Source organism: Impatiens glandulifera, chromosome 3, assembly GCF_907164915.1.
Source record: "Impatiens glandulifera chromosome 3, dImpGla2.1, whole genome shotgun sequence".
Lineage (NCBI taxonomy): Eukaryota > Viridiplantae > Streptophyta > Magnoliopsida > Ericales > Balsaminaceae > Impatiens > Impatiens glandulifera.
The window spans coordinates 7,431,568-7,453,990 of record NC_061864.1 but is presented as its reverse complement, the minus strand read 5'-3'; the positions used below and the strand labels follow the sequence as shown (position 1 = coordinate 7,453,990).

Below are 22,423 nucleotides of genomic sequence, written 5' to 3'. Positions count from 1 at the left end.
TACAAAAAAAGACAAATATCTTCATTACGTTGACTATATCAATCAATCAATTCAAGAAAATTTCCTTTATTTGATGAACTACTTTACTCATCATGTCCTCGAAAAGGTAATCATTGCCTCAATAGAAAGCGTGTTACATCAAATATTGTCGTTAAACATGTGTGATAATTTATTTCTATATCACGACTATGTGTACGTAAAACGTTTCTCACGTTATGTCTTTGATCTTAAAATGATTCAAATTGAATTCTAGCTTCATTATGACAACTATTTGAAGTTCTCATATGACGATTGAATCTTACTAATGCTCTTTTCCAATTTTTGTACTCATCTCCTATAAATGTATCATCTACGTTTTCTCTATTTAAAGGTTTGAAAAGATAACACCAAAAACAAAATGATGCATCTTTTGATATGTTATATTCTAACCATGTATATTTGATCAGTAACATTAGACTCATTAGTAGGCTCATTAATTGATTAAGAAGACTCATGATGATCATGTGATGTAGAAGTACAAATTCGTTTATAGAACATCTTCATTATTCTATATCCTACATAAAATAAATGATTAAAAATAAATATGTGTCACAACCCCTAAATAAAATCTAACAAATACATTTATTTGTTGAAATAATTTAAAATTAATTTAAAATTAAAAAATATAAAATAATATTTTACCCTTATATTTATATAAATGGTTATTTTACTCTTATAACTAATTTGTATTATTAATTATATTAAAATTAATAAAATATATATATATAAATAAATTATAATATAAATGTAGTTTTAAAATAAATAATAATATACATTTATTTGTTGAAATAATTTAAAATTAAAAAATATAAAATAATATTTTACCCTTATATTTATATAAATGGTTATTTTACTCTTATAACTAATTTGTATTATTAATTATATTAAAATTAATAAAATATATATATATAAATAAATTATAATATAAATGCAGTTTTAAAATAAATAATAATATTATATGATTTTCATTATTTTATATATAATTCTTTATATTTTAACTTATATAAATAAATGTTATTTATATATTAACTAAAATTTATGTATTATTATAAATATTGTATTTTAGAAAGAAATTTTTTTTGTATAAAATAAAAAAATTATATTTGAAATTAGAATACTATAATTATGAATTAGTTTTTTTTATTAATTTTTATAAAAGGAAGTGTTAGTTTATTATAGATATTAGAAAATAGTGTTGGTATAAAATAAGGTTATAATTAAAGAAATGTTAGAGGCAGGGTTTGATCACCTGACCTCTACTATACATTTCAGCTCCAAAACCACTCAAGCAAAGCCTTATTTGATAAATATATATATATAATATGTTAAAAGTTTTACCCTGATTGGGGGAGGCCCGGGCCCCCCAAGGCCCCCCTTGTAGGTCCGCCACTGTTGTCAGCGGATGTTAGGAGAATTTTTGTGACCGAATGTCTTTTACTTGTAGCTTCTAATGATTTATATGAGTTTCTCGCTATTTTAACCATATTTTTATATGATCATTATACTATTTGGGTGAACTTTTTTTAACGTTACTTATCAAATTCGGACAAAAATAAATTTTACCATCGCTCAGTATTTTGGATTGAGATTTTTTCGACAATGCTTAATTGGTTTGATCGACTTGCTCTCCTTCTTCATTCGTTATTATTGAATATAAATGATAGTCGTTACCTTGAAAAAAATTGTGTGATTGGTGGATCATTCCCATCAAAATTTTAATTTTTACAAATTTATATTATTTAACCTCTAACATTTAATTTAGTTCATTTCATTTTTTTTGTATTAATATTTTTATAGGTGCTTTAATCAATAAAGAAATCATTATAAAAAAAATTGAAATTACACATGATATTTTTTTTTAATATAAGAAGGTAATGGGTACCCCGTATACTAGATATATGTGTACCCGATGATCGGGTTCGGGTCGAAAATAGAGAGTAAAAAATGTTACCCGATCGGGTTCGGGTAGGAGAGTGTTGAAAATCCAAACCTGATACCCGAATATATTAATATATATATATATATTGATAAAATTTAAACGTTTTTTCAAATTCCACATGATAATGTTGAGGTGTTCCTTGTCATTGCGGTCGGGTTTTATCTTTCGGTAAGTAAACTGGGTAAAGTTTTCTATTATGAAAACGAGTTAGAGTTAAAAGTTATAAAAACGGGTTAAGATATAAATACATTTTTTGTATTTTTCTCTAATGACAGTAAGATTGAAAGAGAGTGAACAAATCTAGGGTGTTCTGGTTTCTTCTTGTTCTTTGGTTGATTCAAAGAAAGAGGTTGGGGGAGCTTTTGATTGCGGAGTATCCCGATAATTTATAGTGTAATCACTTCTTTCATTTGAGAGAATGATATGTAAGTTTCTACTATTGACATTTATTTGATTTATTGAAACTTTTCCTCCCGTGGACGTATGTCGATTTTGATCGAACCACGTAAATTGTGTTGTTATTGTTTTGTGCTATTTCAGTTTTGATAAATCAATTGGTCATAGACGATTTGAAAACTATTTTTTTATAAGTTTGTTTTTTAAGAAGATATGTGGCTTGCTGTTGCAAAACCCAACACATGAGTCACACCCATCATTAAATAAATATAATATATTAATTATTTTATCATTAATCACTCCGTCATTTCATTATTTGTAATAAGTGTTTCTCTATGAGTAAATGATCTTAATTTTCATTTTCTTCCTTCAACCTTACTTCAACTTCTATCTTCATCTTTTTTTAGGTTTTGTTCAACTCCACGTCTTCAATAACAAAACAAATTGCAAGTAAGTAATGTTTTTATTTGTGTTCTTAAATTTAATATTACTTGTTTTAATGTTATTTAATAAATTTATGTTTGTTCTCTAACTCTTACATTTTTATAATTATTTATTAACTTAATCTTCGATCTTTATTTTGTAGATTCTTTTTCAGTTTTAACTTCTACAATACTACCACATATTTATATAGGTAAGTAATACATTTTTTAAGTAAAAAATAAAGAGTCAATTTTTCAAAACAAAAATAAAGAATTAGTTTTTTAAGACAAAAAATAAAATGTCTGTTTTTTAAGACACATATTTTTTTTGAAGAGTTTTTAAAATGAGAAGACATTACTAATTCTAAATTATTTTTATAAATCAATAAATTTATTAGAAATATATTAAATATTAAATATTTTATTATATTTAACTATGTTTTTTTTTCGAAGATTTGAAGTATGTTATTAGTTAAATATTTTAATCTTAATTATATTTTTTGTATTTGTTAATGTTGATTGTTTCTTTATTGATTTTGTAGATGATAATTTACATGTGTTGAAAAAATATATTCAAGAAGGATATTTATTTTTTGAAAAATTGACTTAATGATTTTTTAAGTTTGTGTTTAGTTAAGAATTATGTAATATCAGTTTTAAGTTTATTTATATTTTTATAATATTGATGAATTTATATATAGTATAAATGAATTTATATTATATAGTGTGGATGATTAATGGTTTATTGCTTAAGGATACAATATTTATTAATAGTTTTAAGTCAATTATATTTTGTAGTTAATATATTATATTTATTTTATATAATTTAGTTTAAATGTGTTAATTAAAATATAGTAATTTTTTAATATTCAGTATCGATATAGTCTTTTAAAAATGCACGTCTCCATAAAATTTCAAGGAATTGTAAGTGAGAATATGATATAGTCTTTTAAAAATGCACGTCTCGATCCTACCACTTAAGCTAAGAGTATAAGAACCACATAAGCTTATAAATTGAACTGGTCAATCTAAATCGAAATAGTCGATATTTTTTTTAAATTATCAATCTGAACTCAAATGGTTGAGTTGCACAATTTAATGAAGGTGAAACCGCCAAACAACTACCCGAGAATAAAAAAACTTAAAAAATATAACCTAATTTAGTTAAACTTGTAACGGGTACCTAGACACTTTTTAATAATTAAAATGTCAACCATGAAATTGATATATATTTTCAAAATTAATATATATTATTCAGCAATGATTCTTAGCTCAGACTAAATCGATCGAAAACTGATCCAACAGAACCTACCAATAAATCGAAATCCAAGGTTTGAAATTTTCTTTTTAACTGTTTACATTCCGGCTTATAAACTTTTGAAACCTTTAATGGGAACTATTTTAGTGAGATTGAAATTTATAAAAATGAGACTGAAATTTGATCACAAATTTTAAATTATCCTTTCAAAACAACAAAATAATATAATCTCAAATCCACTAATCCATGGTGACAAAAATATGATGCTGGCTTACTACTCCTCCTCTGATGTTGTGGCGCCATCTCCAACTGGCGGTGGAGAGTGTTGGTGGGAAGATGAATTGGCGGATGCTCTAGGATTCCTCTTGACATATTTACGAGCATAGACATATTTTCCATTGATGGTGAACCTAATGCAGTTTTGCCCTCTAAGAACCATCTTCACTTCATTTGAAGAATGAACTAGCATCCGTGCATAAAGTGGTTGAGGCACATCTTGCATAATCAAGTCTTCGATTATTTCTCCAAATCGTCTGCAAAATCAATTTTTATTTTTATCAATGAACTTTTATTATAGCATTGCAAGTAATTAAAAGATATGGTTAGTTATGTTGATTACCCAACAAAGAAATCTCTAAGTTGAGTTTTAGTAAGATGATAGCCTTTGCCGAATATCAATAAGACTATTCTTTCTTGATGTGTTCCCAATCTCGACTTCGGATTTTGGTCAACTGCCATGATCTCTTGTTCTTCAAATATGCCTACATTATTGTTCTTCCTCGGCCTCATCCCACCGATCAAATGTTGATGTACTCCAAAATTATTGGACATTGGCCGTGAAGTAGAAGACGACCCTGAATGAAACATTGATCCAAGTGTTTGATATTGTTGCCTTTGTGAGATGATTTGAGACATGCGATTGTCTAATGCACTACTGTCGGAGATTTTCTGCATGAATTCAAGAACCTTTGCCCGATTGTGGATAAGATAAGGTAAGGAGAATGTATTGTTATTGACGAAGTGTTGAAGGTAAGGGATTCCAAAAATTTTAATAGAGAGTGATAAGATGGAGTTATCCAGGTAGGAAATGCAACTGATAGTTTCTAAAGCAATTGAGTTTAGGATAAGAGAAGACATGGAATGAAGATAGGTGATAAAATTTGGACGATTTCCAGAGCATTCCAGCCATAGCCAAAATGAGATAATTCGAATTGACATTAATGGGTCGAGGTGAAGAGAGAAGATTAGTTTTCCATACATTTTTTTGTCTATTGTGGGTAACTGCTTGATGGGGACAGTGTTCATGATGGAAGATGGATTGTGGGTGATAATTGAAAAAAATGGATATTGAAACAGTGTGTGGATCATGGTGGATAATTGTGTTATGTATATATATAAATCTGGAAAAGATGCAGACCGATTAAAATGTGGTTAGAGAAGGTGTAAACATGGAATCGAGGTGTCCCGATCAGTCGGGACTCGGGAATAGACGCCCTGATAAGTGAAAAGGCACGCTCATTCAATGAAGCCAGCCAGGGTCAATTAATTTTGTGCTAATACCAATGCGTCTTTTTCATCCTAGAAAGTAAAAACGCTTTAACATGCGCGAGCTTGTTTGATTGATAATTTGAGTTTTAGGGTTATTTTATGAATTTTTATCTAAAATCTAATAATTATTTCACTTATCTAATTATTTTTTATATAAAAATAGTAAAATTATCCTTTATTAATTAATAAGAGAAGAAAAAAATATTAGAAAGAATTTTTAATATTTTAAACCAAACAAACTACATTTTTTTTTATTATTATCAAACAAAAATATTTTCTTGTAGTAAAAACTTACTCCAATTCCTAAAGTTGATTGTATTTTTAACATTTTTCAATTCCCTTTCTTAAGCAATCCACATCTTCTTTCTATTCAAACTATAAATATTCATTTTTTAAATTAAAAAATTATTTTATTTTATAAATATATTATATAAACATTAAAATCAAATATATTATATAAATATTAAAATCAAATATATTAAAAAAATATATTCTTTTTATAAAATAAAATAAGTTTTTTTATAAAATATAAATTTAGTTTTTATTTAATATATTTTATTTTAATATTTATGTAATATATTTTATATTAATGTTTATTAATGTATTGTTTTGATAAAATATATATTTTATATTTTATTTTACTAAATTTGAACTTTTTGGGGAATGCATCTTATTTTATTTTTTATTTAATATATTTTATTTTATTGTATACTATTTAAGATAAATTTTATTTTAATGATTTAATTTAATATATTTAATTTTAATTATATATATTTTATATTTATATAATTATATAATTTATAAATTTATAAAAAAAGAATTAAATAATTTGAAAAAAAAAAAAAAAAGATTTGTAATTTTGAAAAAGTATTAGAAAAGGTGTGTGCAACATAAAAGAATCAAAGAATCCTTAAAATTCCCTTAACCGGGGTGTATAACTTAACGATATTTTATTATATATAGAAAATATAATATCATAATATATCTAAGAGATCTAGGATTATTTTTTACTAAACTTCTATTTCTTCTCTCATATGAATGGTTAAAATGTAATACTTTGTGAGAGAGTACGATTTCGGCACGATTTCGATTAGCGGATGATTTGTGCTAATTAAACCACCTTATTTTATTTACAAATAGCTATTTTTTTAAGACAATATTGGAAATGAATCTACAGCAGGTCTAGTACAACCCATCACTTTTCCTTCCTTTTCATATGAGTTTTTCAAAACCTTCAAACCTCATTTTTTTAACCAACAAACTCTTTTATCAATTTTGATTGTTCAACAACTATTACACCAAAAATTAGTTTATAGAAAATTAAGGCCTTGTTTTATATTTGGGTTATTTAAATAACTAATTGATATTTTAAAAGAATAATGAAAAAAATATTATTTTTTTATAAAAAGACTTAAAATATATTAATATATAATGATAAAATAAAAAATAATAATTTAAAATATAGTATATTTTAGTAATTTTAATTAATAATTGAGTGATATTTTTGTTTTTGTTATGATTATTTAAATAACTTAAAAGGTTATAAAAAGTAAAAAAAAAAAAATATTTTAAAAATAGTTGGTTGAAAGAAGGTCTTGGAATGACTGGACGATGTTTATTAGGCAATTCTATTTTGAATTAAAATATTGTTTGTCTCCAACTTTTGTTGGAGTAGGAGGAAATACTATTGTGATCACCAAAAAATAAGTCAGTGCCATAGATAGGATGGTTTATTTATTTATTTTACCAATTTGAGGGGAATAAATAATATATAAGTGGAATATAAACAACCATTGTAAATAGTTTTTTCAATAAAGGAAATAAAGAAGTTGACACAAAAAGATTATGGAAATTAGACAAATTTAGCACTTGGGATGTGTAGGGAAGGGTGTAATTAAAAAATAATAATATATTATATTTTTACCCAGAAAAGGTAAAGGGATTCCAACTACAAATTTAGTAACAAGACCCTCAACCTAGTGGAATGTAATAATTATTGAGTGGTTGGGGCCTTGCCATAATAAACCATCCTCCATTATTCATAGTTTAATTTGGTAATGGTTCCAGCTTCATATATCATAACTGAAAATATTAATTTTATTTAAATATTTTGCATTTTCTTCATTCACTTCAAGAATGAGGCCAAGGGAGCTAGGTGATTCAATTAGGATGTTTGTGGTTCTCTTGATAATTTTATTGGTGGTTTCAAAAGAAATTTATTTGTTTTTTTTAATGTAGGACCCTTTGTCAAAAAAAGAAATTTGTTAAAAAAAATTTCTTTTAAACAACAATTTATTAGAAGGAAAGGTTGACTCTCTCATCACTCAACTGTGTTTTGAAACTCATGTCGGTTATGAGTGAATTTAATTTTATTGTCATATTTTGCTATTAAGACTTGATCTCTCCTTCTCTCTCTTTATTAAATAACACAAAATTTGACTCAAATAAAACAAAAACAAAAAAGTTTCAAATTTCATTCCAAAATATTTTAGTAAAATTATATAAACAGAAAAAAACCTTAAAAGACCAGATCCACTCTATTAATTAGAATATGGAGTCGGCTAGTTGGCATAGAAAATTATCTGTTTATTTTAGTGACAAAGGAAGAAGAGAAAAACCCTTGGTTGGACTGCTGGAGATCTTCATTTCCAAGTATCGTTTCTTCGATGGGATAGTTCATTGTCTCTAGAAAACCCTAGTATATTATCTCTTATCCATATAGACCTGATGGATTTAATTGATGAATTTTAATGAAATATGTGAATTATCACAAGTTTTAAATAACCCTTTGAATTTTGTTTTAATCAAATTCTAGACAAAAAGATATGGCGTTGGTCTATTCGGATGTTGTGGCGGCAGCAGGAGATGGCGGTGGAGAGTTTTTGTGGGAAACCGAGCTGGTGGTTGCTTTAGGATTTCTCTTGACATACTTCCGACCATAAACATGTTTTCCATTGATGGTGAACCTAACACGATTTTGACCTCCAAGAACCTTCTCCACTTCATTTGAGGAATGCACAAGCATGCGCGCATAAAGTGGTTGCTCCTCCAATGGTACATCTTGCATAATCAAGTCTTCTATTATCTCTCCAAATCGTCTGCAATGAAAGGTTTTTTTTATTATAAAAACTCATTGCATGTAAAAGATATAGTTATTTATGTTTATATTACCCGACAAAAAAATCTCTAAGTTGAGTTTCAGTAACATGGTAGCCTTTGGAGAATGTCAAGAAGACTATTCTTTCGTGTTGTGTCTCCATTCTCGACCTCGGACTAACAAGTTCTGTTACTAACAAAGTTTGGTCAACCGTCATGATATCTTGTTCCCTGGGATCTTCAGATATGCTTACAATATTATTCCTCCTCGGCTCCATGCCACCCATCAAATGTTGTTGTACTCTGTCAGGCCTCATTCCACTTATCAAATGTTGTTGTACTCTATCATCAGTGGGGATAAGCACCCGCGAAGAAGAAGAAGAAGGCGACCCCGAATGAAACATTGTTCTAACAGTTTGATATTGGTGCCTTTGTAAGAGTATCCGAGACAAGAGATCGTCAAATGCCCGGCTGCAGACATTGACGGAGATTTTCTGCATAGATTCGAGAACAATTGCCCGATTGTCTATAAGATATTGTATGGAAAATGTATTGTTGCCTATTATGTTTAGAAGGAAAGGTATTCCAACTACATTAATATTAGAGAGTGATAGGATGGAGGAGTCATCAAGGTAACAAATGCAACTAATAGTTTCTAAGACAACTGAGTTTAGGAGAAGAGAAGGAAAGGAATGAAGATGGGACATAAAATTTCGACAATTTCCAGAGCATTCCAGCCATAGCCAAAATGACATAATTCGAATTGACATTAATGGGTCGTGGTGGAGAGAAAAGATGAGTTTGCCATACATGTCTCTATCGATTGTGTGGAACTGCTTGAGTTCTTCGACGCTGACGGGGACGGTATTCATGGTGGAAAATGGGATAATTTGAAAAGATAGATATTGGAGTAGTGTGAGTGAAGATCATAGTGTATAATTGTGTATATATATACATGAATGTGAAAAAGATGTGACTGATAGAAATGGTACATTGTTGGAGAGGGTGTAAAGATGGAAGAGGTGCTATGACCGACCGGTCGTCCGAGGAGGACTAATGAAAATGAATGGGTGGGAAAGATGATGCCGATAAAAGTGAAAAGACGCGCTCATTCATTTAAGCCAACACGGGTCAATTAAGTCCGTACTAATACCAACGACGACCACCCACTGAATAGGAAAGAAAAAACAACCATCTTAAAGATCTAACTCATCCTCGGTGTTTCTTCTAAGTTATTAACGTTTGATTATGTTGTCAAACCCTTATTCCAAGGGTTTCTTTGTGATAATAATTAAACCATTTTTCTTATCTGCATACATATATTGATTACTGGATATATAAGATATTAGTATAATTCATACTTAGGGTTTTTTTTAACAAGATGATCAATTATCGATTCTTGGAAATGAATCTACACCAGTATAGTGCAGCCAATGGCTCTTTCTTCTCTCTCCTTTGACAATAGATAAACTTAGGTCTTGTTCGGTTTAATATTTTAAAAAAATCCTTAATCAAATATAATTTCATCTATTTTAGATCAATTAAATATTAAATTTATTAATAAAAATATTAAAATAACTTTTATTAATCAATATTTTTTAAATTTATTTAATTAACTCTCAATACTAAAAATATTTAATCTATCTAATAGGGATATGTCAATTATAATCATTCCACGTTTCCTATTCGAATTAGTCAAAGTTGTTTTTGTTTGACATGAAGTTGACCAAGAATAAGGCAGAATTGTTATTTGTGTCTCAACATTTCCGATTTTATCTATATTTTTCCTGAACAACACTATAAAATATAAACACAATTAAATATTTAAAATTATAAATATATTTATTTATTATTTATATTTTATAAAAGTTTTAAATATGAATTTTCAATCTATTATAATATATATTATTAAAATATTCGTTTATATATAAATATTTTTATGGTATATAGAGGTGTCTCTCAGGGATTTTCTGAAACCGAACGGACGAAAATAGTAATAAAAATAATTTTGAAATAAAACGGGACAGAGATGGTAAATGCATTCGTGCTCCGATCCGCTTCATTATCATTCATAACATATGATAATGTGATTATTTATAAGACCACAAGAATTTATGATAAAAAAAAAATTAAAATGTATTAAAATATATATTTTTTAAATAAAATATATTTTTAGTGAATGATACAATGGATGAAAATGTGAATAAAATTATATTTGAACAAATTGAAATTATTTAAAAAATCTCAATCAACCTTAATTTTTCAAAAACTTGAAACTGTTGTACAAAAGAAAATCTTTTTTAAATACTCACACTCTTTATTAGTTAATAATCATAGTGATTCAATTTCTATGTTTATTAGGATAAGAAATAAGATCCTCAAATAAAAGGTTTTTCATTGAATGACTATTCATCTATTGTATTCTCATACAAATAAATACAAATAAATAAGGGGCAAGAAAACTCTATGGAAAAATGTCTATTTAATTCGATGTTTATGTTGTCTAAGGGGGATTATGTTTAATTATAAATTCATTTAGTTGTTTATTTTACTTATTTAAATTGTTTAACTAATACACCAATTTTATTTTTATTCGATATTTGAGGATTTTTAATGGATTTTATAAAAATATATTGTTAAATAAAAAATTATATTATTTTAGTTTTTAATTGGTTGAATATTATAATGTTTTTTTATATTTAAATTTTTTAATTTTATAAATATAAATAAATATTATAAATATTTTGTTAATAAATTGAATAATTTAATAATTAAAAAATATATGATATGATATAAATATTTAAAAAAACTTACACCCAATGAGCTCCAAAACTTGTTTTTTGAGATAAATAAAAAATATAATAATTAATATATAAATATATATATATATATATTGAAAAGAATATATGTGTTAATTTTTCTTATATGTTTTTTTCAACAAAAATTTAAAAGGTTCTTCTTTGTATAAAAAACTAAAATGACACATTATCGTAATGTTGCTTTCTTTCATTTAAAACTTGACATTTTGATCTTTTAAATCGATCATTTTATTGGTTTAAAATATAAAAGTGTTTTAATTGTTTGTATGTGTCCACTACACCTTATAGTCGTGTTCCTTTACTTTCATTCAAAATGTGACATTTTGATTATTTAAGTCGACTCTTTTCAACGACCACTTTAGTGGGTTAAAATATAAAAATGTTTTAATTGTTTGTATGTGTCCACTCCACACCTTGTAGTCATGTTCTTCTACTTTTATTCAAAATGTGATATTTTGGTCTTTTAAGTCGATTTTTTCTAATATGAAAATGTTTTAATTGTTTGTATATGTTATAGATAAAAAAAAAATGAATTCATTTTATAAGTTTGATAGATAAATAATATTATATCTATATACAATGACATTCATTAACTTGGGACAATAAAAACTAAATACTAATATATTTTTTTCTTCAACTGTCATTTTATCAAAACCTTCGTTACCTTTTTTTCATAAAATTCTAATTTTAAATATCATATATATAGTGGGTAACTTATAAAAGTTTTAGTTTAAAATAAAAACTCATCATTTCTATAATAGTAGCTGGAGTCGGTAATTTGGAAACATATAAATACTTTATAAATGATTTTTTTGTTTATAAAATATTTTTTTAATTCATTTTATTTATTTATTTATATTTGATATGAACAAGTATAACAGTAAAACTGTTTTTTAATTTATAAGTTTGGTTGATAGGTATATTAATTTTATATTTAAAAAATATATTTATATTTATAAGTAAAAAAAATTATATTTTTATTAATTTAAAATATCTAACAAGATTTTTTTTATCATAATTATCACAATTCAATTTAAGACATCATTTCTATTACATGAACTATATCATAATGATGTTAATTGTAATAATTGTAAATATAAATCTCTTACTATTTGTTCATAATAATTTAATTATTTTATTCTTACCATTTACATAAATGTTTATACTTAATTTAATTTATACTTAGATTTAATTTGTTTAAAATTATTTTAAAATAATTTCAAATAATTTACAATCACATTTTATATATTTTTAATTATAACACTTAAAATATTTTATATTATATATTTATATTTTTTAAATTATATAAAAACTTTAACCATTAGTTAATTATTTTATAATAAGAAGTTTTCTTCATTTTTCTTATATGTATAATAATTAAATTTAGTGTTAGTTTAATTTTAAAAAAATATAATTAAAACATATATGTTTCTTGTATATTTTATTTTAAAATTAAATTTAATATAAAATAAAGTCAAAATTTTAAATAAGATTACAATGAAATACTATTTAGTTTAGTATGAATGAAAAAAAATGGTTAAATAAGAAAGTTGATATTAATAGAGAGAGAGAGTAGTTGGGATTAAGGCAGATACCAAACATCTATTCAATTCAGAAATGAATGCATATTTGGTGTAAGTCCCGTTTTGAAATTAAAAAAAAAAGGTCATAGAATCCAATTGAAAAATGTGAACTAACTTCATCATTTACATGCATCCAATTGAGTTCAATCATAAATAATTAATGTTGTTATGTAATTTGTGTATATCTTGTATAGAATTTGATACTTGTTTTTTTCTCATGCATATGCTTAAATATTACGTACCCACCCTCCAAAAATCAATGAGCATATGTTGTACAAAGACGTCTAATTTTGTTTGTCATCTAGATTTTTTGCATATGCATATGATTTAAAAAAATAAGGGATAAGTTTAGGAATAAAATTGAAAGATGGGTAGTTTTGAAAAAATATGAAAAAAAGTGGATAAAACAAGAAAAAAAAAATCATGCACAATAGTCCAGTACAGCTAAGGGCTCTCTCTTCTCTCTCATTTGTCAGTATATAAAACATCTATCTATTTATTGACTGAAAATTTTATCACCAATGATACTTCTTCATATGAGTTTTTCAAAAACTTCAAAACCTCATCCATCCTTTTAATTAACTGACAGATTCGTTGAGAGTTGTTTTTCCGATAATTGTTCAACAACTATTTTACTCCAAAAATTAGTTTGGAAAAAGAATAAGAAAAATATTTAGAAAATGGAATTTGGTCCTCGTTTCAGCTTCATCATAATTGAAAATATTAATTTTATTTACAAGTTGGGAGCTAGGTGATTCTTCTGGGATGTTTGGGGGGTTCTGGGTTCTCTTGTTTGTGGTTGGTGGTTTCAATGGAGATTTATTTATTTATTTAGTTTTAAATCATTTATTAAAAAAAGTTGAAGATTAATGTTACTAAGAATGTTAGTAAATAAAAATCCTATATCTAGGGCTAGTTAGGAAAAAATAATCATTTTAGGGTTTTGCCTTGTTCGGAAAAAAATTATCATTTTAGGGTTTTGCTTTATTCGGGTTCGAGTTATTTAAATGATCCAAATTAAAAAAATATTTTTTCACTTTCTTATTTGTTGACTCAATCACTTCATTAAACAAAATATTAAAATATCTTATATTTTTTATTTTATCATTATATATTAATACCTTTAAGTGTTCTTATCAAAAACATATACTATATTTTTTCAAAATCATCTTAAGTCATTCTTTTCAAATAACTCTAGTTATAACAATAACCCATCAAAACATATACTATATTTTCTCAAAATCATCCTAAGTCATTATTTTCAAATAACTCTGGTTATAACAATAACCCTAATTCGAACTAACTATCAATTTGAATAACCAAGGGTTTGACTGCTGGATATCTTCATTTCCAAGTATCGTTTCTTTTTGGTGGGATAGTTCATTGTCTCCAAGAAACCCTCATCTCTTATCACATATACACCTGATGAATTTAATTCATTAACTTTAATGAACTCTAACACTTAAATGAAATATGTGAATTGTCAGAAGTTTTAAATAACTCTTTGAAAAGGTAAACAAATACAATCTCGAATTCCACAAAATAATATGGTGGTGGTCTAATCCGATGTTGTGGCGTCAGGCGGTGGAGAGTGTTGGTGAGAAGACGAGCTAGTTGATGCTTTAGAATTTCTCTGGACAAACTTACGAGCATAAACATGTTTTCCATTGACGGTGAACCTAACACGACTTTGCCCTCCGAGAACCGTCTCCACTTCATTTGAGGAATGGACTATCATCCGCGCATAGAGTGGTTGCTCCTCCAACGGCACATATTGCATAATCAAGTCTTCTATTATCTCTCCAAATCGTCTGCAAACAAATTATTTATATTATAAAAACTTGTTGCATGTAAAAGATATAGTAAATTATGTTTATATTACCCGACAAAGAAATCTCTAAGTTGAGTTTCAGTAACATGGTAGCCTTTGGAGAATGTCAAGAAGACTATTCTTTCGTGTTGTGTCCCCATTCTCGACCTCGGACTAACTGTGGGTTCTGTTACTAATAGAGTTTGGTCAACCGTAATGATATCTTGCTCCCTAGGATCTTTAGATATGCCCACAATATTGTTCCTCCTCGGCTCCATCCCACCCATCAAATGTTGTACTCTATCATCCGAAGAAGAAGAAGAAAGCGATCGTGAATGAAACATTGATCCATGTGTTTGATATTGGTGCCTTGGTAAAAGGATTTGAGACAAGAGATCGTCGAATACACGACTACAGACAGTATCAGAGATTTTCTGCATAGATTCGAGAACCGTTGCCCGATTGTCTATAAGATAAGGTATGGAGAATGTATTGTTGTTTATTATGTGTTGAAGGAAAGGTATTCCAACTACCTTAACCGAGAGTGATAGGATGGAGGAGTGGTCGAGGTAGAAAATGCAAGTGATAGTTTCTAAGGCAATTGAGTTTAGGAGAAGAGAAGGCATGGAAAGGAGATGGGTGATAAAATTTCTACAATTTCCAGAGCATTCAAGCCATAACCAAAATGACATAATTCGAATTGACATTAATGGGTCGTGGTGGAGAGAAAAGATTAGTTTGACATACATGTCTCTGTCGATTGTGTGGAACTGCTTGAGTTCTTGAACGCTGATGGGGACGGTGTTCATGGTGGCCGGAAGATGGGTTATTTGAAATCAATAGATATTGGAGCAGTGTTGGTGAGGATCATGGTGGATAGTTTGTGTATATTATATACGAATGTGAAAAAGATGTGACTGATATGACCGGTCTCGGACTGATGAAATGGACTGAGACTGATAATAGTGAAAAGACGCGCTCATTCAATAAAGCCAGCAAGGATCAATTAATTCCATACTAATACCAAGGCGCGACTTTCACTGAATAAGAGAAAAACTAAAACCCGTTAGACATGCTCATACTTCTGATCTTGATCTCAAACCCTTATTTTCCAAAGGTTTCTTTGTGATAATTAACCATTTTTCTTATCTGCATACATATATTGATTACTGGATATATAAGATATTAGTATAATTCATACTTAGGGTTTCTTTTTAACAAGATGATCAATTATCGATTCTTGGAAATGAATCTACACCAGTATAGTGCAGCCAATGGCTCTCGCTTCTCTCTCCTTTGACAATATATAATGTTATAGGTCTTGTTCGGTTTGATATTTTAAAAAATCCAACTATCCATTATTATTTAATTCAGGTCTTGGTCGGGTCCTTTTCAGAGGTCAACACTTTTCTTCTCGTTTATCTGTTCTTTATAGGTCAATAACATTATAACCATCAATAAATAATTATATATATATATATATATATTATTATAGATCATGATTAATAGAGGTGAAGATTTTTTTTTTATTTTTTATTTTTTATTTTTATTTTTTTTGTATAAGTGAGTTAAATGTATTAATATATTTTTAAAATAATTTTTTTTTTTAAATTTTTAAATATTTAACTGAAATAATTTTTTATTAAGTTTATTTATTGAAAAAAATTCAAATGGCCATAAATTTTTAAAACTTCAAACTATGATATTAGTTGCTTTAATTTGTCTATTTTAATTCTTTAACTAACCAAACACTCCTTTGGACTGTTTTTAATTTTTAATGAATTTTATAAAAATATATTATTTTGTTTTATAATTGATTGAATATTATAATTTTATTTTTATTTAAAAATTTAATTTTATAAAAATATAATAAAAATATTTTTGTTAATGAATAATTTTTTTTTTAAAATCTACAATTTGATGGTATATATAAAAATATCACATCAAATGAGCTGAAAATAAATAAATAAAGATAAATAAGAAAAATATTTATCTTCGTCTAACTCGATGTTATACATTCGCAACACATTAATAGTTTTTATATGGGACATTATTATAATTTGTTCAATAAGATGATTTCATATCATTTTTGTTGGGAGGAATTTTGAGAATCAAAATTTATATTCAAAATCTCGTTATTTGGATTGAACTTTATTTACGGTGAAATTTTTACGGATGATATATACATAAAAAAATATTGTATCATGATTAGTCGTATGTGTCACGAGAATTTAATAACTCACTTACTTTTGCATTAGAAAGTGTGACTAATATCTGAAGTCTTTTGTAAAGTATTATTAAGAGTGATGTCTGAGTCTTTGAGTAGTTGTTGAAAATTTGGATTGATATGAATGATATGATAAACTTACATATTTGAGTTATCATCTAAATTATTTTTTGGTGGACTATATGCATGGCTGGAGAGAAATATTCGAACTTTCAAGATTGTAGTCGTCTGATGCGTATCATTTGTAATTATGACGCTTTATGATATTCGTTTCAGAAATCCAGTCGGTTAGGGAGTTAATCGTTATTCTCAAAAACTTACGAGCTCGATAACTTATTGAGCAATTTATTTTTATTTTTATTATTAACTATTTTAAAATTAAATAAGAAAACTATTTAATAAATGAATGTATATTGAAAAGAATAACTGGGTTAATTTTTCACATATATTTTTCTAAAAAAAATTATAAATTGAAAATATGAAATATATAATAAAAAAATATTTTTAAAACAAAATATATGTGTTCTAATTGTTTCTATAGGTAAAAATGAGTTAGACATTTTTTTTATAGATAAATAATATTGATTCTTTAAAAAAAACTTGAAATTTTAGTTTGAACGAATAAATAACATTAAATTTATTAATATATACATAATAAAAGATATTTGAGAACATAGTTTTTTATTCTAAATCAACACTTAAATAAGATTTAAAAAAAAATTATTTTTTGCTTAAATATTTTAATAAATTAAAAGAATTACCATTTGCTCGAACCAAATGATCAATTAAATATATATATATTCTCATTCAATATGAAAACTTCATTAACTTGGGACAATAAAAATTACCATCAAAATTAAATACTAATGTTATTTTTTTTTCAACTGTCATTTTATCAAAACTTGGTTACCTCTTTTCACACAGTCTAATTTTAAGGATCAAAGTGACAATATATATTTCCCATATAAATAAAAGAACTGTCATATAAGTCTAAAGAGGGGACTAAATAATTTGAAAAATGTGAACTAACTTCATTTACACGATCCAAATGAGTCATGGGTCTATTGTAAATAATTAATTAAATTAATGTTGTTATGTAATTTGTGTATATCTCTTGTGCATAGGATATGATACTTGTTTTTTTCATGCATATAATTACCCACCCTCAAAAAATCAATGAAGCATATATATTTGACAGAGACATAAGATGAATATTGGAATGATTAATATGAAATCCAATCCGAATTTTAAATACTAATTTAAATACTAATTCGGATTGGAATGGATTGAAATCGGGTCGAATTATGTTCAGATTGAATTAAATCGGATTGGATTAGGATTATCCAAACTATCTAAATAAAAATATATTTTTTATTTTTTTAAAATTAAATTTAATCTCAATATAATATATATATGACTTATTATAACTTTGAAAACGATATTTATTTATTTATTTATTTATTTTATTATTTTTTTTTCAGATTTAAATTTAATAATAATAAAAAATTTGATTTAAAAATAAAAAAATAAATAAATAAACAAATAAAAAAAATAAAAAAATTTGTTCATTAATTTCAAGTTGATATATATAAATATTTTGTAGTTTGGATTATCCAAATCATTTTCAATCCAATCTGTATCCGATTCGTATTAATTAATAAAATGGTTTAGATTACGGATTGGATAAATTTAGTTTGAATTTAATACGGATCAGACAAAACGGATTAGTTTTACCCATTTGCTCACCCTTACATAGACATTTAATTTTGTTCGATTCATAGTTTATCAAAATGAGTTTGAACTCATTATCTAACATGAATTGTATCAATATTCAATGTCTTGAGTTATAATTAAGTAAAGAAACTCGTTTTCATTCAAACCCTAAACCCTTATAGTAAGAGTAATTGTTATTATTTTATTTTTTTAATTAATGAAAACTAGCATGAACCCATAATGGTCCCATAGTTAGAATCATATCCGTGATCTTTTAGTTTTTTAAATCAACTTTTACTACTAAACTACCAATTTGGTGAGTTTTTAAATGTAAATGTTATTTAATTGTTTCAAACACTTATCGTTGATCCATATGACGATGAAATTGTGCAATATCATAAGAATTTAATGGGAAGGGATTGGGGGAAGACATGAACTAGTGAACCATTGTACATCATGAAGTCATATTCAATAGAGTTAATTCATTTCATTAAGAAATTGTGTCTAATTTACAAAGTCACCAAATAAAGTTTGAAGATGATGTTGAAAAATGATTTATAAAATGTTTAATATTAAGTAAAATCTAGTATAGGTGGTTGGTTATATTCAAATTAACCGGAATAAATAAATAAATTTTGATTAATGAATAAAATTAGATTAATATGAATATTTTGTTTATATATAAAGTTAATGTATTCAAATGTTTATATGGAGCAATAGTGTATCAAATTTGGGCGGAATGAAACAAATTTGGACGGAATGAAACTCTATAATATTTTTAAGAGCAAGAAGGAATGAAGAACAGATCTGGAATTATGTTGTCTTTGATGGTCTCGCCCTAATTCACACATGGCGAAGCATCCTATAACTCCGGCTAATTGAGAACTATGTCAAAAATGGAAAATCACATTCATAAAGTCATATACAAACTCAAAACATATAAGGCAAGATAAAGTGAAATTGCTTGTTGATTATGTTTCATGATGCTGTAATGTTGTTACAGATTTTAGTTTGCTGGTTTTTTTATTAATGTTTGTTGTTGTATTGTTTGATTCAAATTAGAATAAAATTCTGTTTTTGTCCTAATAAAATGAATAGTGTACTCACTTTCTTCCATTGGATTTTATTAATTAATACTCTGAGTCATTTCTCAATTGTTTTTCAAATTAAGCATATATATATATATATATATATATTTTATTGTTAGGATTGTCGCGCGTTTATCAAAATTTGTGTAAAATTTAAAATATGAAGTCTTATTAACTTAGGTAGTTAAAAAGTTTTACATGTTTGGTTATGTTACAAGTTCATAACATACATTTATTAATTTTATTTTTAACCGTTTTAAATTTATGAGCGAGTCAACCCACGATCCGACCAAATATCAATTTCCTCATATATATATATATATATCCAAATTAACTATCCGACAAATCAAATAAATTCAAATTAAGTATTATTATATATATAGATTATGATAATAAGTTTTTTAATTAAATATTTTTACTTTTTTGTTTTTGTCATTGATGTTATCTTTAGTTCTAATTGTTAAAATATTTAGATATGATTTATCGTTAAAGATGTGAGTCAATGTAAATTCAAATTAAGCATATTGATGATAATAAGTTTTTTAATTAAATATTTTCACTTTTTTGTTTTTGTTATTGATGTTATCTTTAGTTCTAATTGTTAAAATATTTAGATATGATTCATGGTTAAAGATGTGAGTCAATGGATGGGTGGAGCCATTTGACGGTTAGTTAATTATTTATATATAATATCTATATTAATTATCTATATATATTATCTCTATAATATATTGCCATGTTTGGTTGGGGTATAAAGGGATATTATAGCCTCCGGTTGGTAAGTAGTATAGCACTAAATGTTTAGTTGAATAATTTTGTAACTACAGTAATTTAAAAAATATAACTTATACCTTAAATTGGGTACAAAATAATAACTGATTCAACCTGTTACAAAGTTTTTATTACAATTTTATTCCATTATTATCCTCATGTATAATTTTATTATAAAGTTTCATATAAAATATAAGTTCTTCTTTATCATTCTTCTTCATCATTGCACATTGTTTAAATAATATTAACGAAAATATATTATATGTTTCTTCTTCTTCACTGATTTTCAACCAAAACTTCTTTTATCCTTACTTTTTTATTTAATAGTTTTTAACGACGGATGAAATATGAATGTTCAATTTATCTTTGTTGTTGATCTTCTATATTTTTATATTGTATTTGATTTCATTGTTTGGTCAATAACCTATGATTTTAGTTTAATTTTTATATCTATTGAAAAATGAATTTTTCATTCGATTTTGTTAATATGTTAATAACATTTGATGTTCCCTTTGTTATTGTTCCATTCAACTATGTTGATGAATTTTTGTGTTAGGTTGGATTTATGATGGGTTAAATTTGACTGAATTAAGTTGGGCTGAGTTCAAATAAATTAGTTGGACTGAGATTTTATCATAATAAATATATATTTATATTTATTTTTTATAAATTTTATTTGTGTCTATTTAAAATAATATTGAAGAATTTGCAAATATTAATTGGTATATTTTGTTATAAACCTTCTCTATAACGGGATGAAATTGAAACTAATAATATGGAATAACAAAATGTTTAGAAACTAATATATTTTTTTTATAAATATTTATATAATTATATAATTTAAATTATAACGAATTATATATAAAATGATGCAAATGATGTAATAGTATTATTTATTTTAAAAATTAGTTTATATAATAATTATATATTAATTTTATTAATAAGATAAATTATCTATAAAATAAATATTAAAATAATAATTAAAAATAATTTATATAAATATAAGGGCAGAATAATCTTTTACAATTTTTACTATTTTCTTATCTTATAGAGGAGTGATAGAGAAAGGAAATTTGGTGAGGAGATAACTTGGCATCACCCTCATTGGTTGGAAAATGTAAAAGTGGGAGGAAAGAGAGAAAAGAGAGAAATTATTTGATTTTTTGAGAGAATAAGATTATGTCAAGTCATTCCCTCACCAAATTCCCTCATATAATCATTTCTCTTTCTTATAATACCCACCAAACACAAAATAATAAAATCTATATAATTTATACATACTGTATAATCTCAACCAAATATTAAGAACCTATATAATTTATACCTCATTATACATCCTTACAATTTATACCCCTTACAACTTATACCTATATAATTAGTATCGCGTACCAAACATAGCCTCAGTATAGTATAAACTATATCAATAGTGTTTTAATATGGTGTTTTTTTACATTTTTACTATTGGTATTAATTTATACCCCTATATAATTTGTGCTTCATATTCGGTATAAAATAGTAATTAGTCCTCTAGGTACAACACTATTCTTATATATATATCATTTAATTTTTAATTTTTAATTTCTTATTATACTCTTTATTAATAATATATAATTATTATTATATAATATATTAAATATGTTTTATTTAATTTTAATATTTTATTATATATAATCATTTTTAATATAAATATTTTTAAAATATTTCAATATTTTAA

At 25.6% G+C, this 22,423-nt stretch overlaps 3 protein-coding genes across 3 annotated transcripts; all 3 read right to left on the bottom strand.

Moving 5' to 3' along the window:
- Window positions 1-4,328: 4,328 nt before the first annotated feature.
- On the bottom strand, window positions 4,329-5,191 carry LOC124929619. The gene is made up of 2 exons (XM_047470024.1): window positions 4,674-5,191; window positions 4,329-4,587 (listed from the first exon to the last, which is right to left on the bottom strand). The coding sequence occupies exons 1-2, from the start codon at window positions 5,189-5,191 to the stop codon at window positions 4,329-4,331; spliced, it is 777 nt and encodes a 258-aa protein (XP_047325980.1).
- A 3,247-nt stretch (window positions 5,192-8,438) lies between these two features.
- Window positions 8,439-9,570, bottom strand: LOC124929618. Its single transcript, XM_047470023.1, has 2 exons — window positions 8,774-9,570; window positions 8,439-8,700 (listed from the first exon to the last, which is right to left on the bottom strand). Exons 1-2 carry the CDS (start codon window positions 9,568-9,570, stop codon window positions 8,439-8,441), a joined length of 1,059 nt encoding a protein of 352 aa, XP_047325979.1.
- A 5,088-nt stretch (window positions 9,571-14,658) lies between these two features.
- On the bottom strand, window positions 14,659-15,719 carry LOC124929617. The gene is made up of 3 exons (XM_047470022.1): window positions 15,658-15,719; window positions 14,983-15,561; window positions 14,659-14,911 (listed from the first exon to the last, which is right to left on the bottom strand). Exons 1-3 carry the CDS (start codon window positions 15,717-15,719, stop codon window positions 14,659-14,661), a joined length of 894 nt encoding a protein of 297 aa, XP_047325978.1.
- Window positions 15,720-22,423: the final 6,704 nt, after the last annotated feature.

Excerpts from the sequence above, each read along its gene's own strand:
- LOC124929619 (XM_047470024.1), bottom strand. The coding sequence starts at position 5,191 with ATGTCTTCTCTTATCCTAAACTCAATTGCTTTAGAAACTATCAGTTGC. Across the intron at positions 4,588-4,673 it reads CTTAGAGATTTCTTTGTTGG|ACGATTTGGAGAAATAATCG; the intron begins GTAATCAACATA and ends TTGATTTTGCAG.
- LOC124929618 (XM_047470023.1), bottom strand. The coding sequence starts at position 9,570 with ATGAATACCGTCCCCGTCAGCGTCGAAGAACTCAAGCAGTTCCACACA. Across the intron at positions 8,701-8,773 it reads CTTAGAGATTTTTTTGTCGG|ACGATTTGGAGAGATAATAG; the intron begins GTAATATAAACA and ends CTTTCATTGCAG.
- LOC124929617 (XM_047470022.1), bottom strand. The coding sequence starts at position 15,719 with ATGAACACCGTCCCCATCAGCGTTCAAGAACTCAAGCAGTTCCACACA. Across the intron at positions 15,562-15,657 it reads CACACAATCGACAGAGACAT|AAATTTTATCACCCATCTCC; the intron begins GTATGTCAAACT and ends TGGAAATTGTAG. Across the intron at positions 14,912-14,982 it reads CTTAGAGATTTCTTTGTCGG|ACGATTTGGAGAGATAATAG; the intron begins GTAATATAAACA and ends ATTTGTTTGCAG.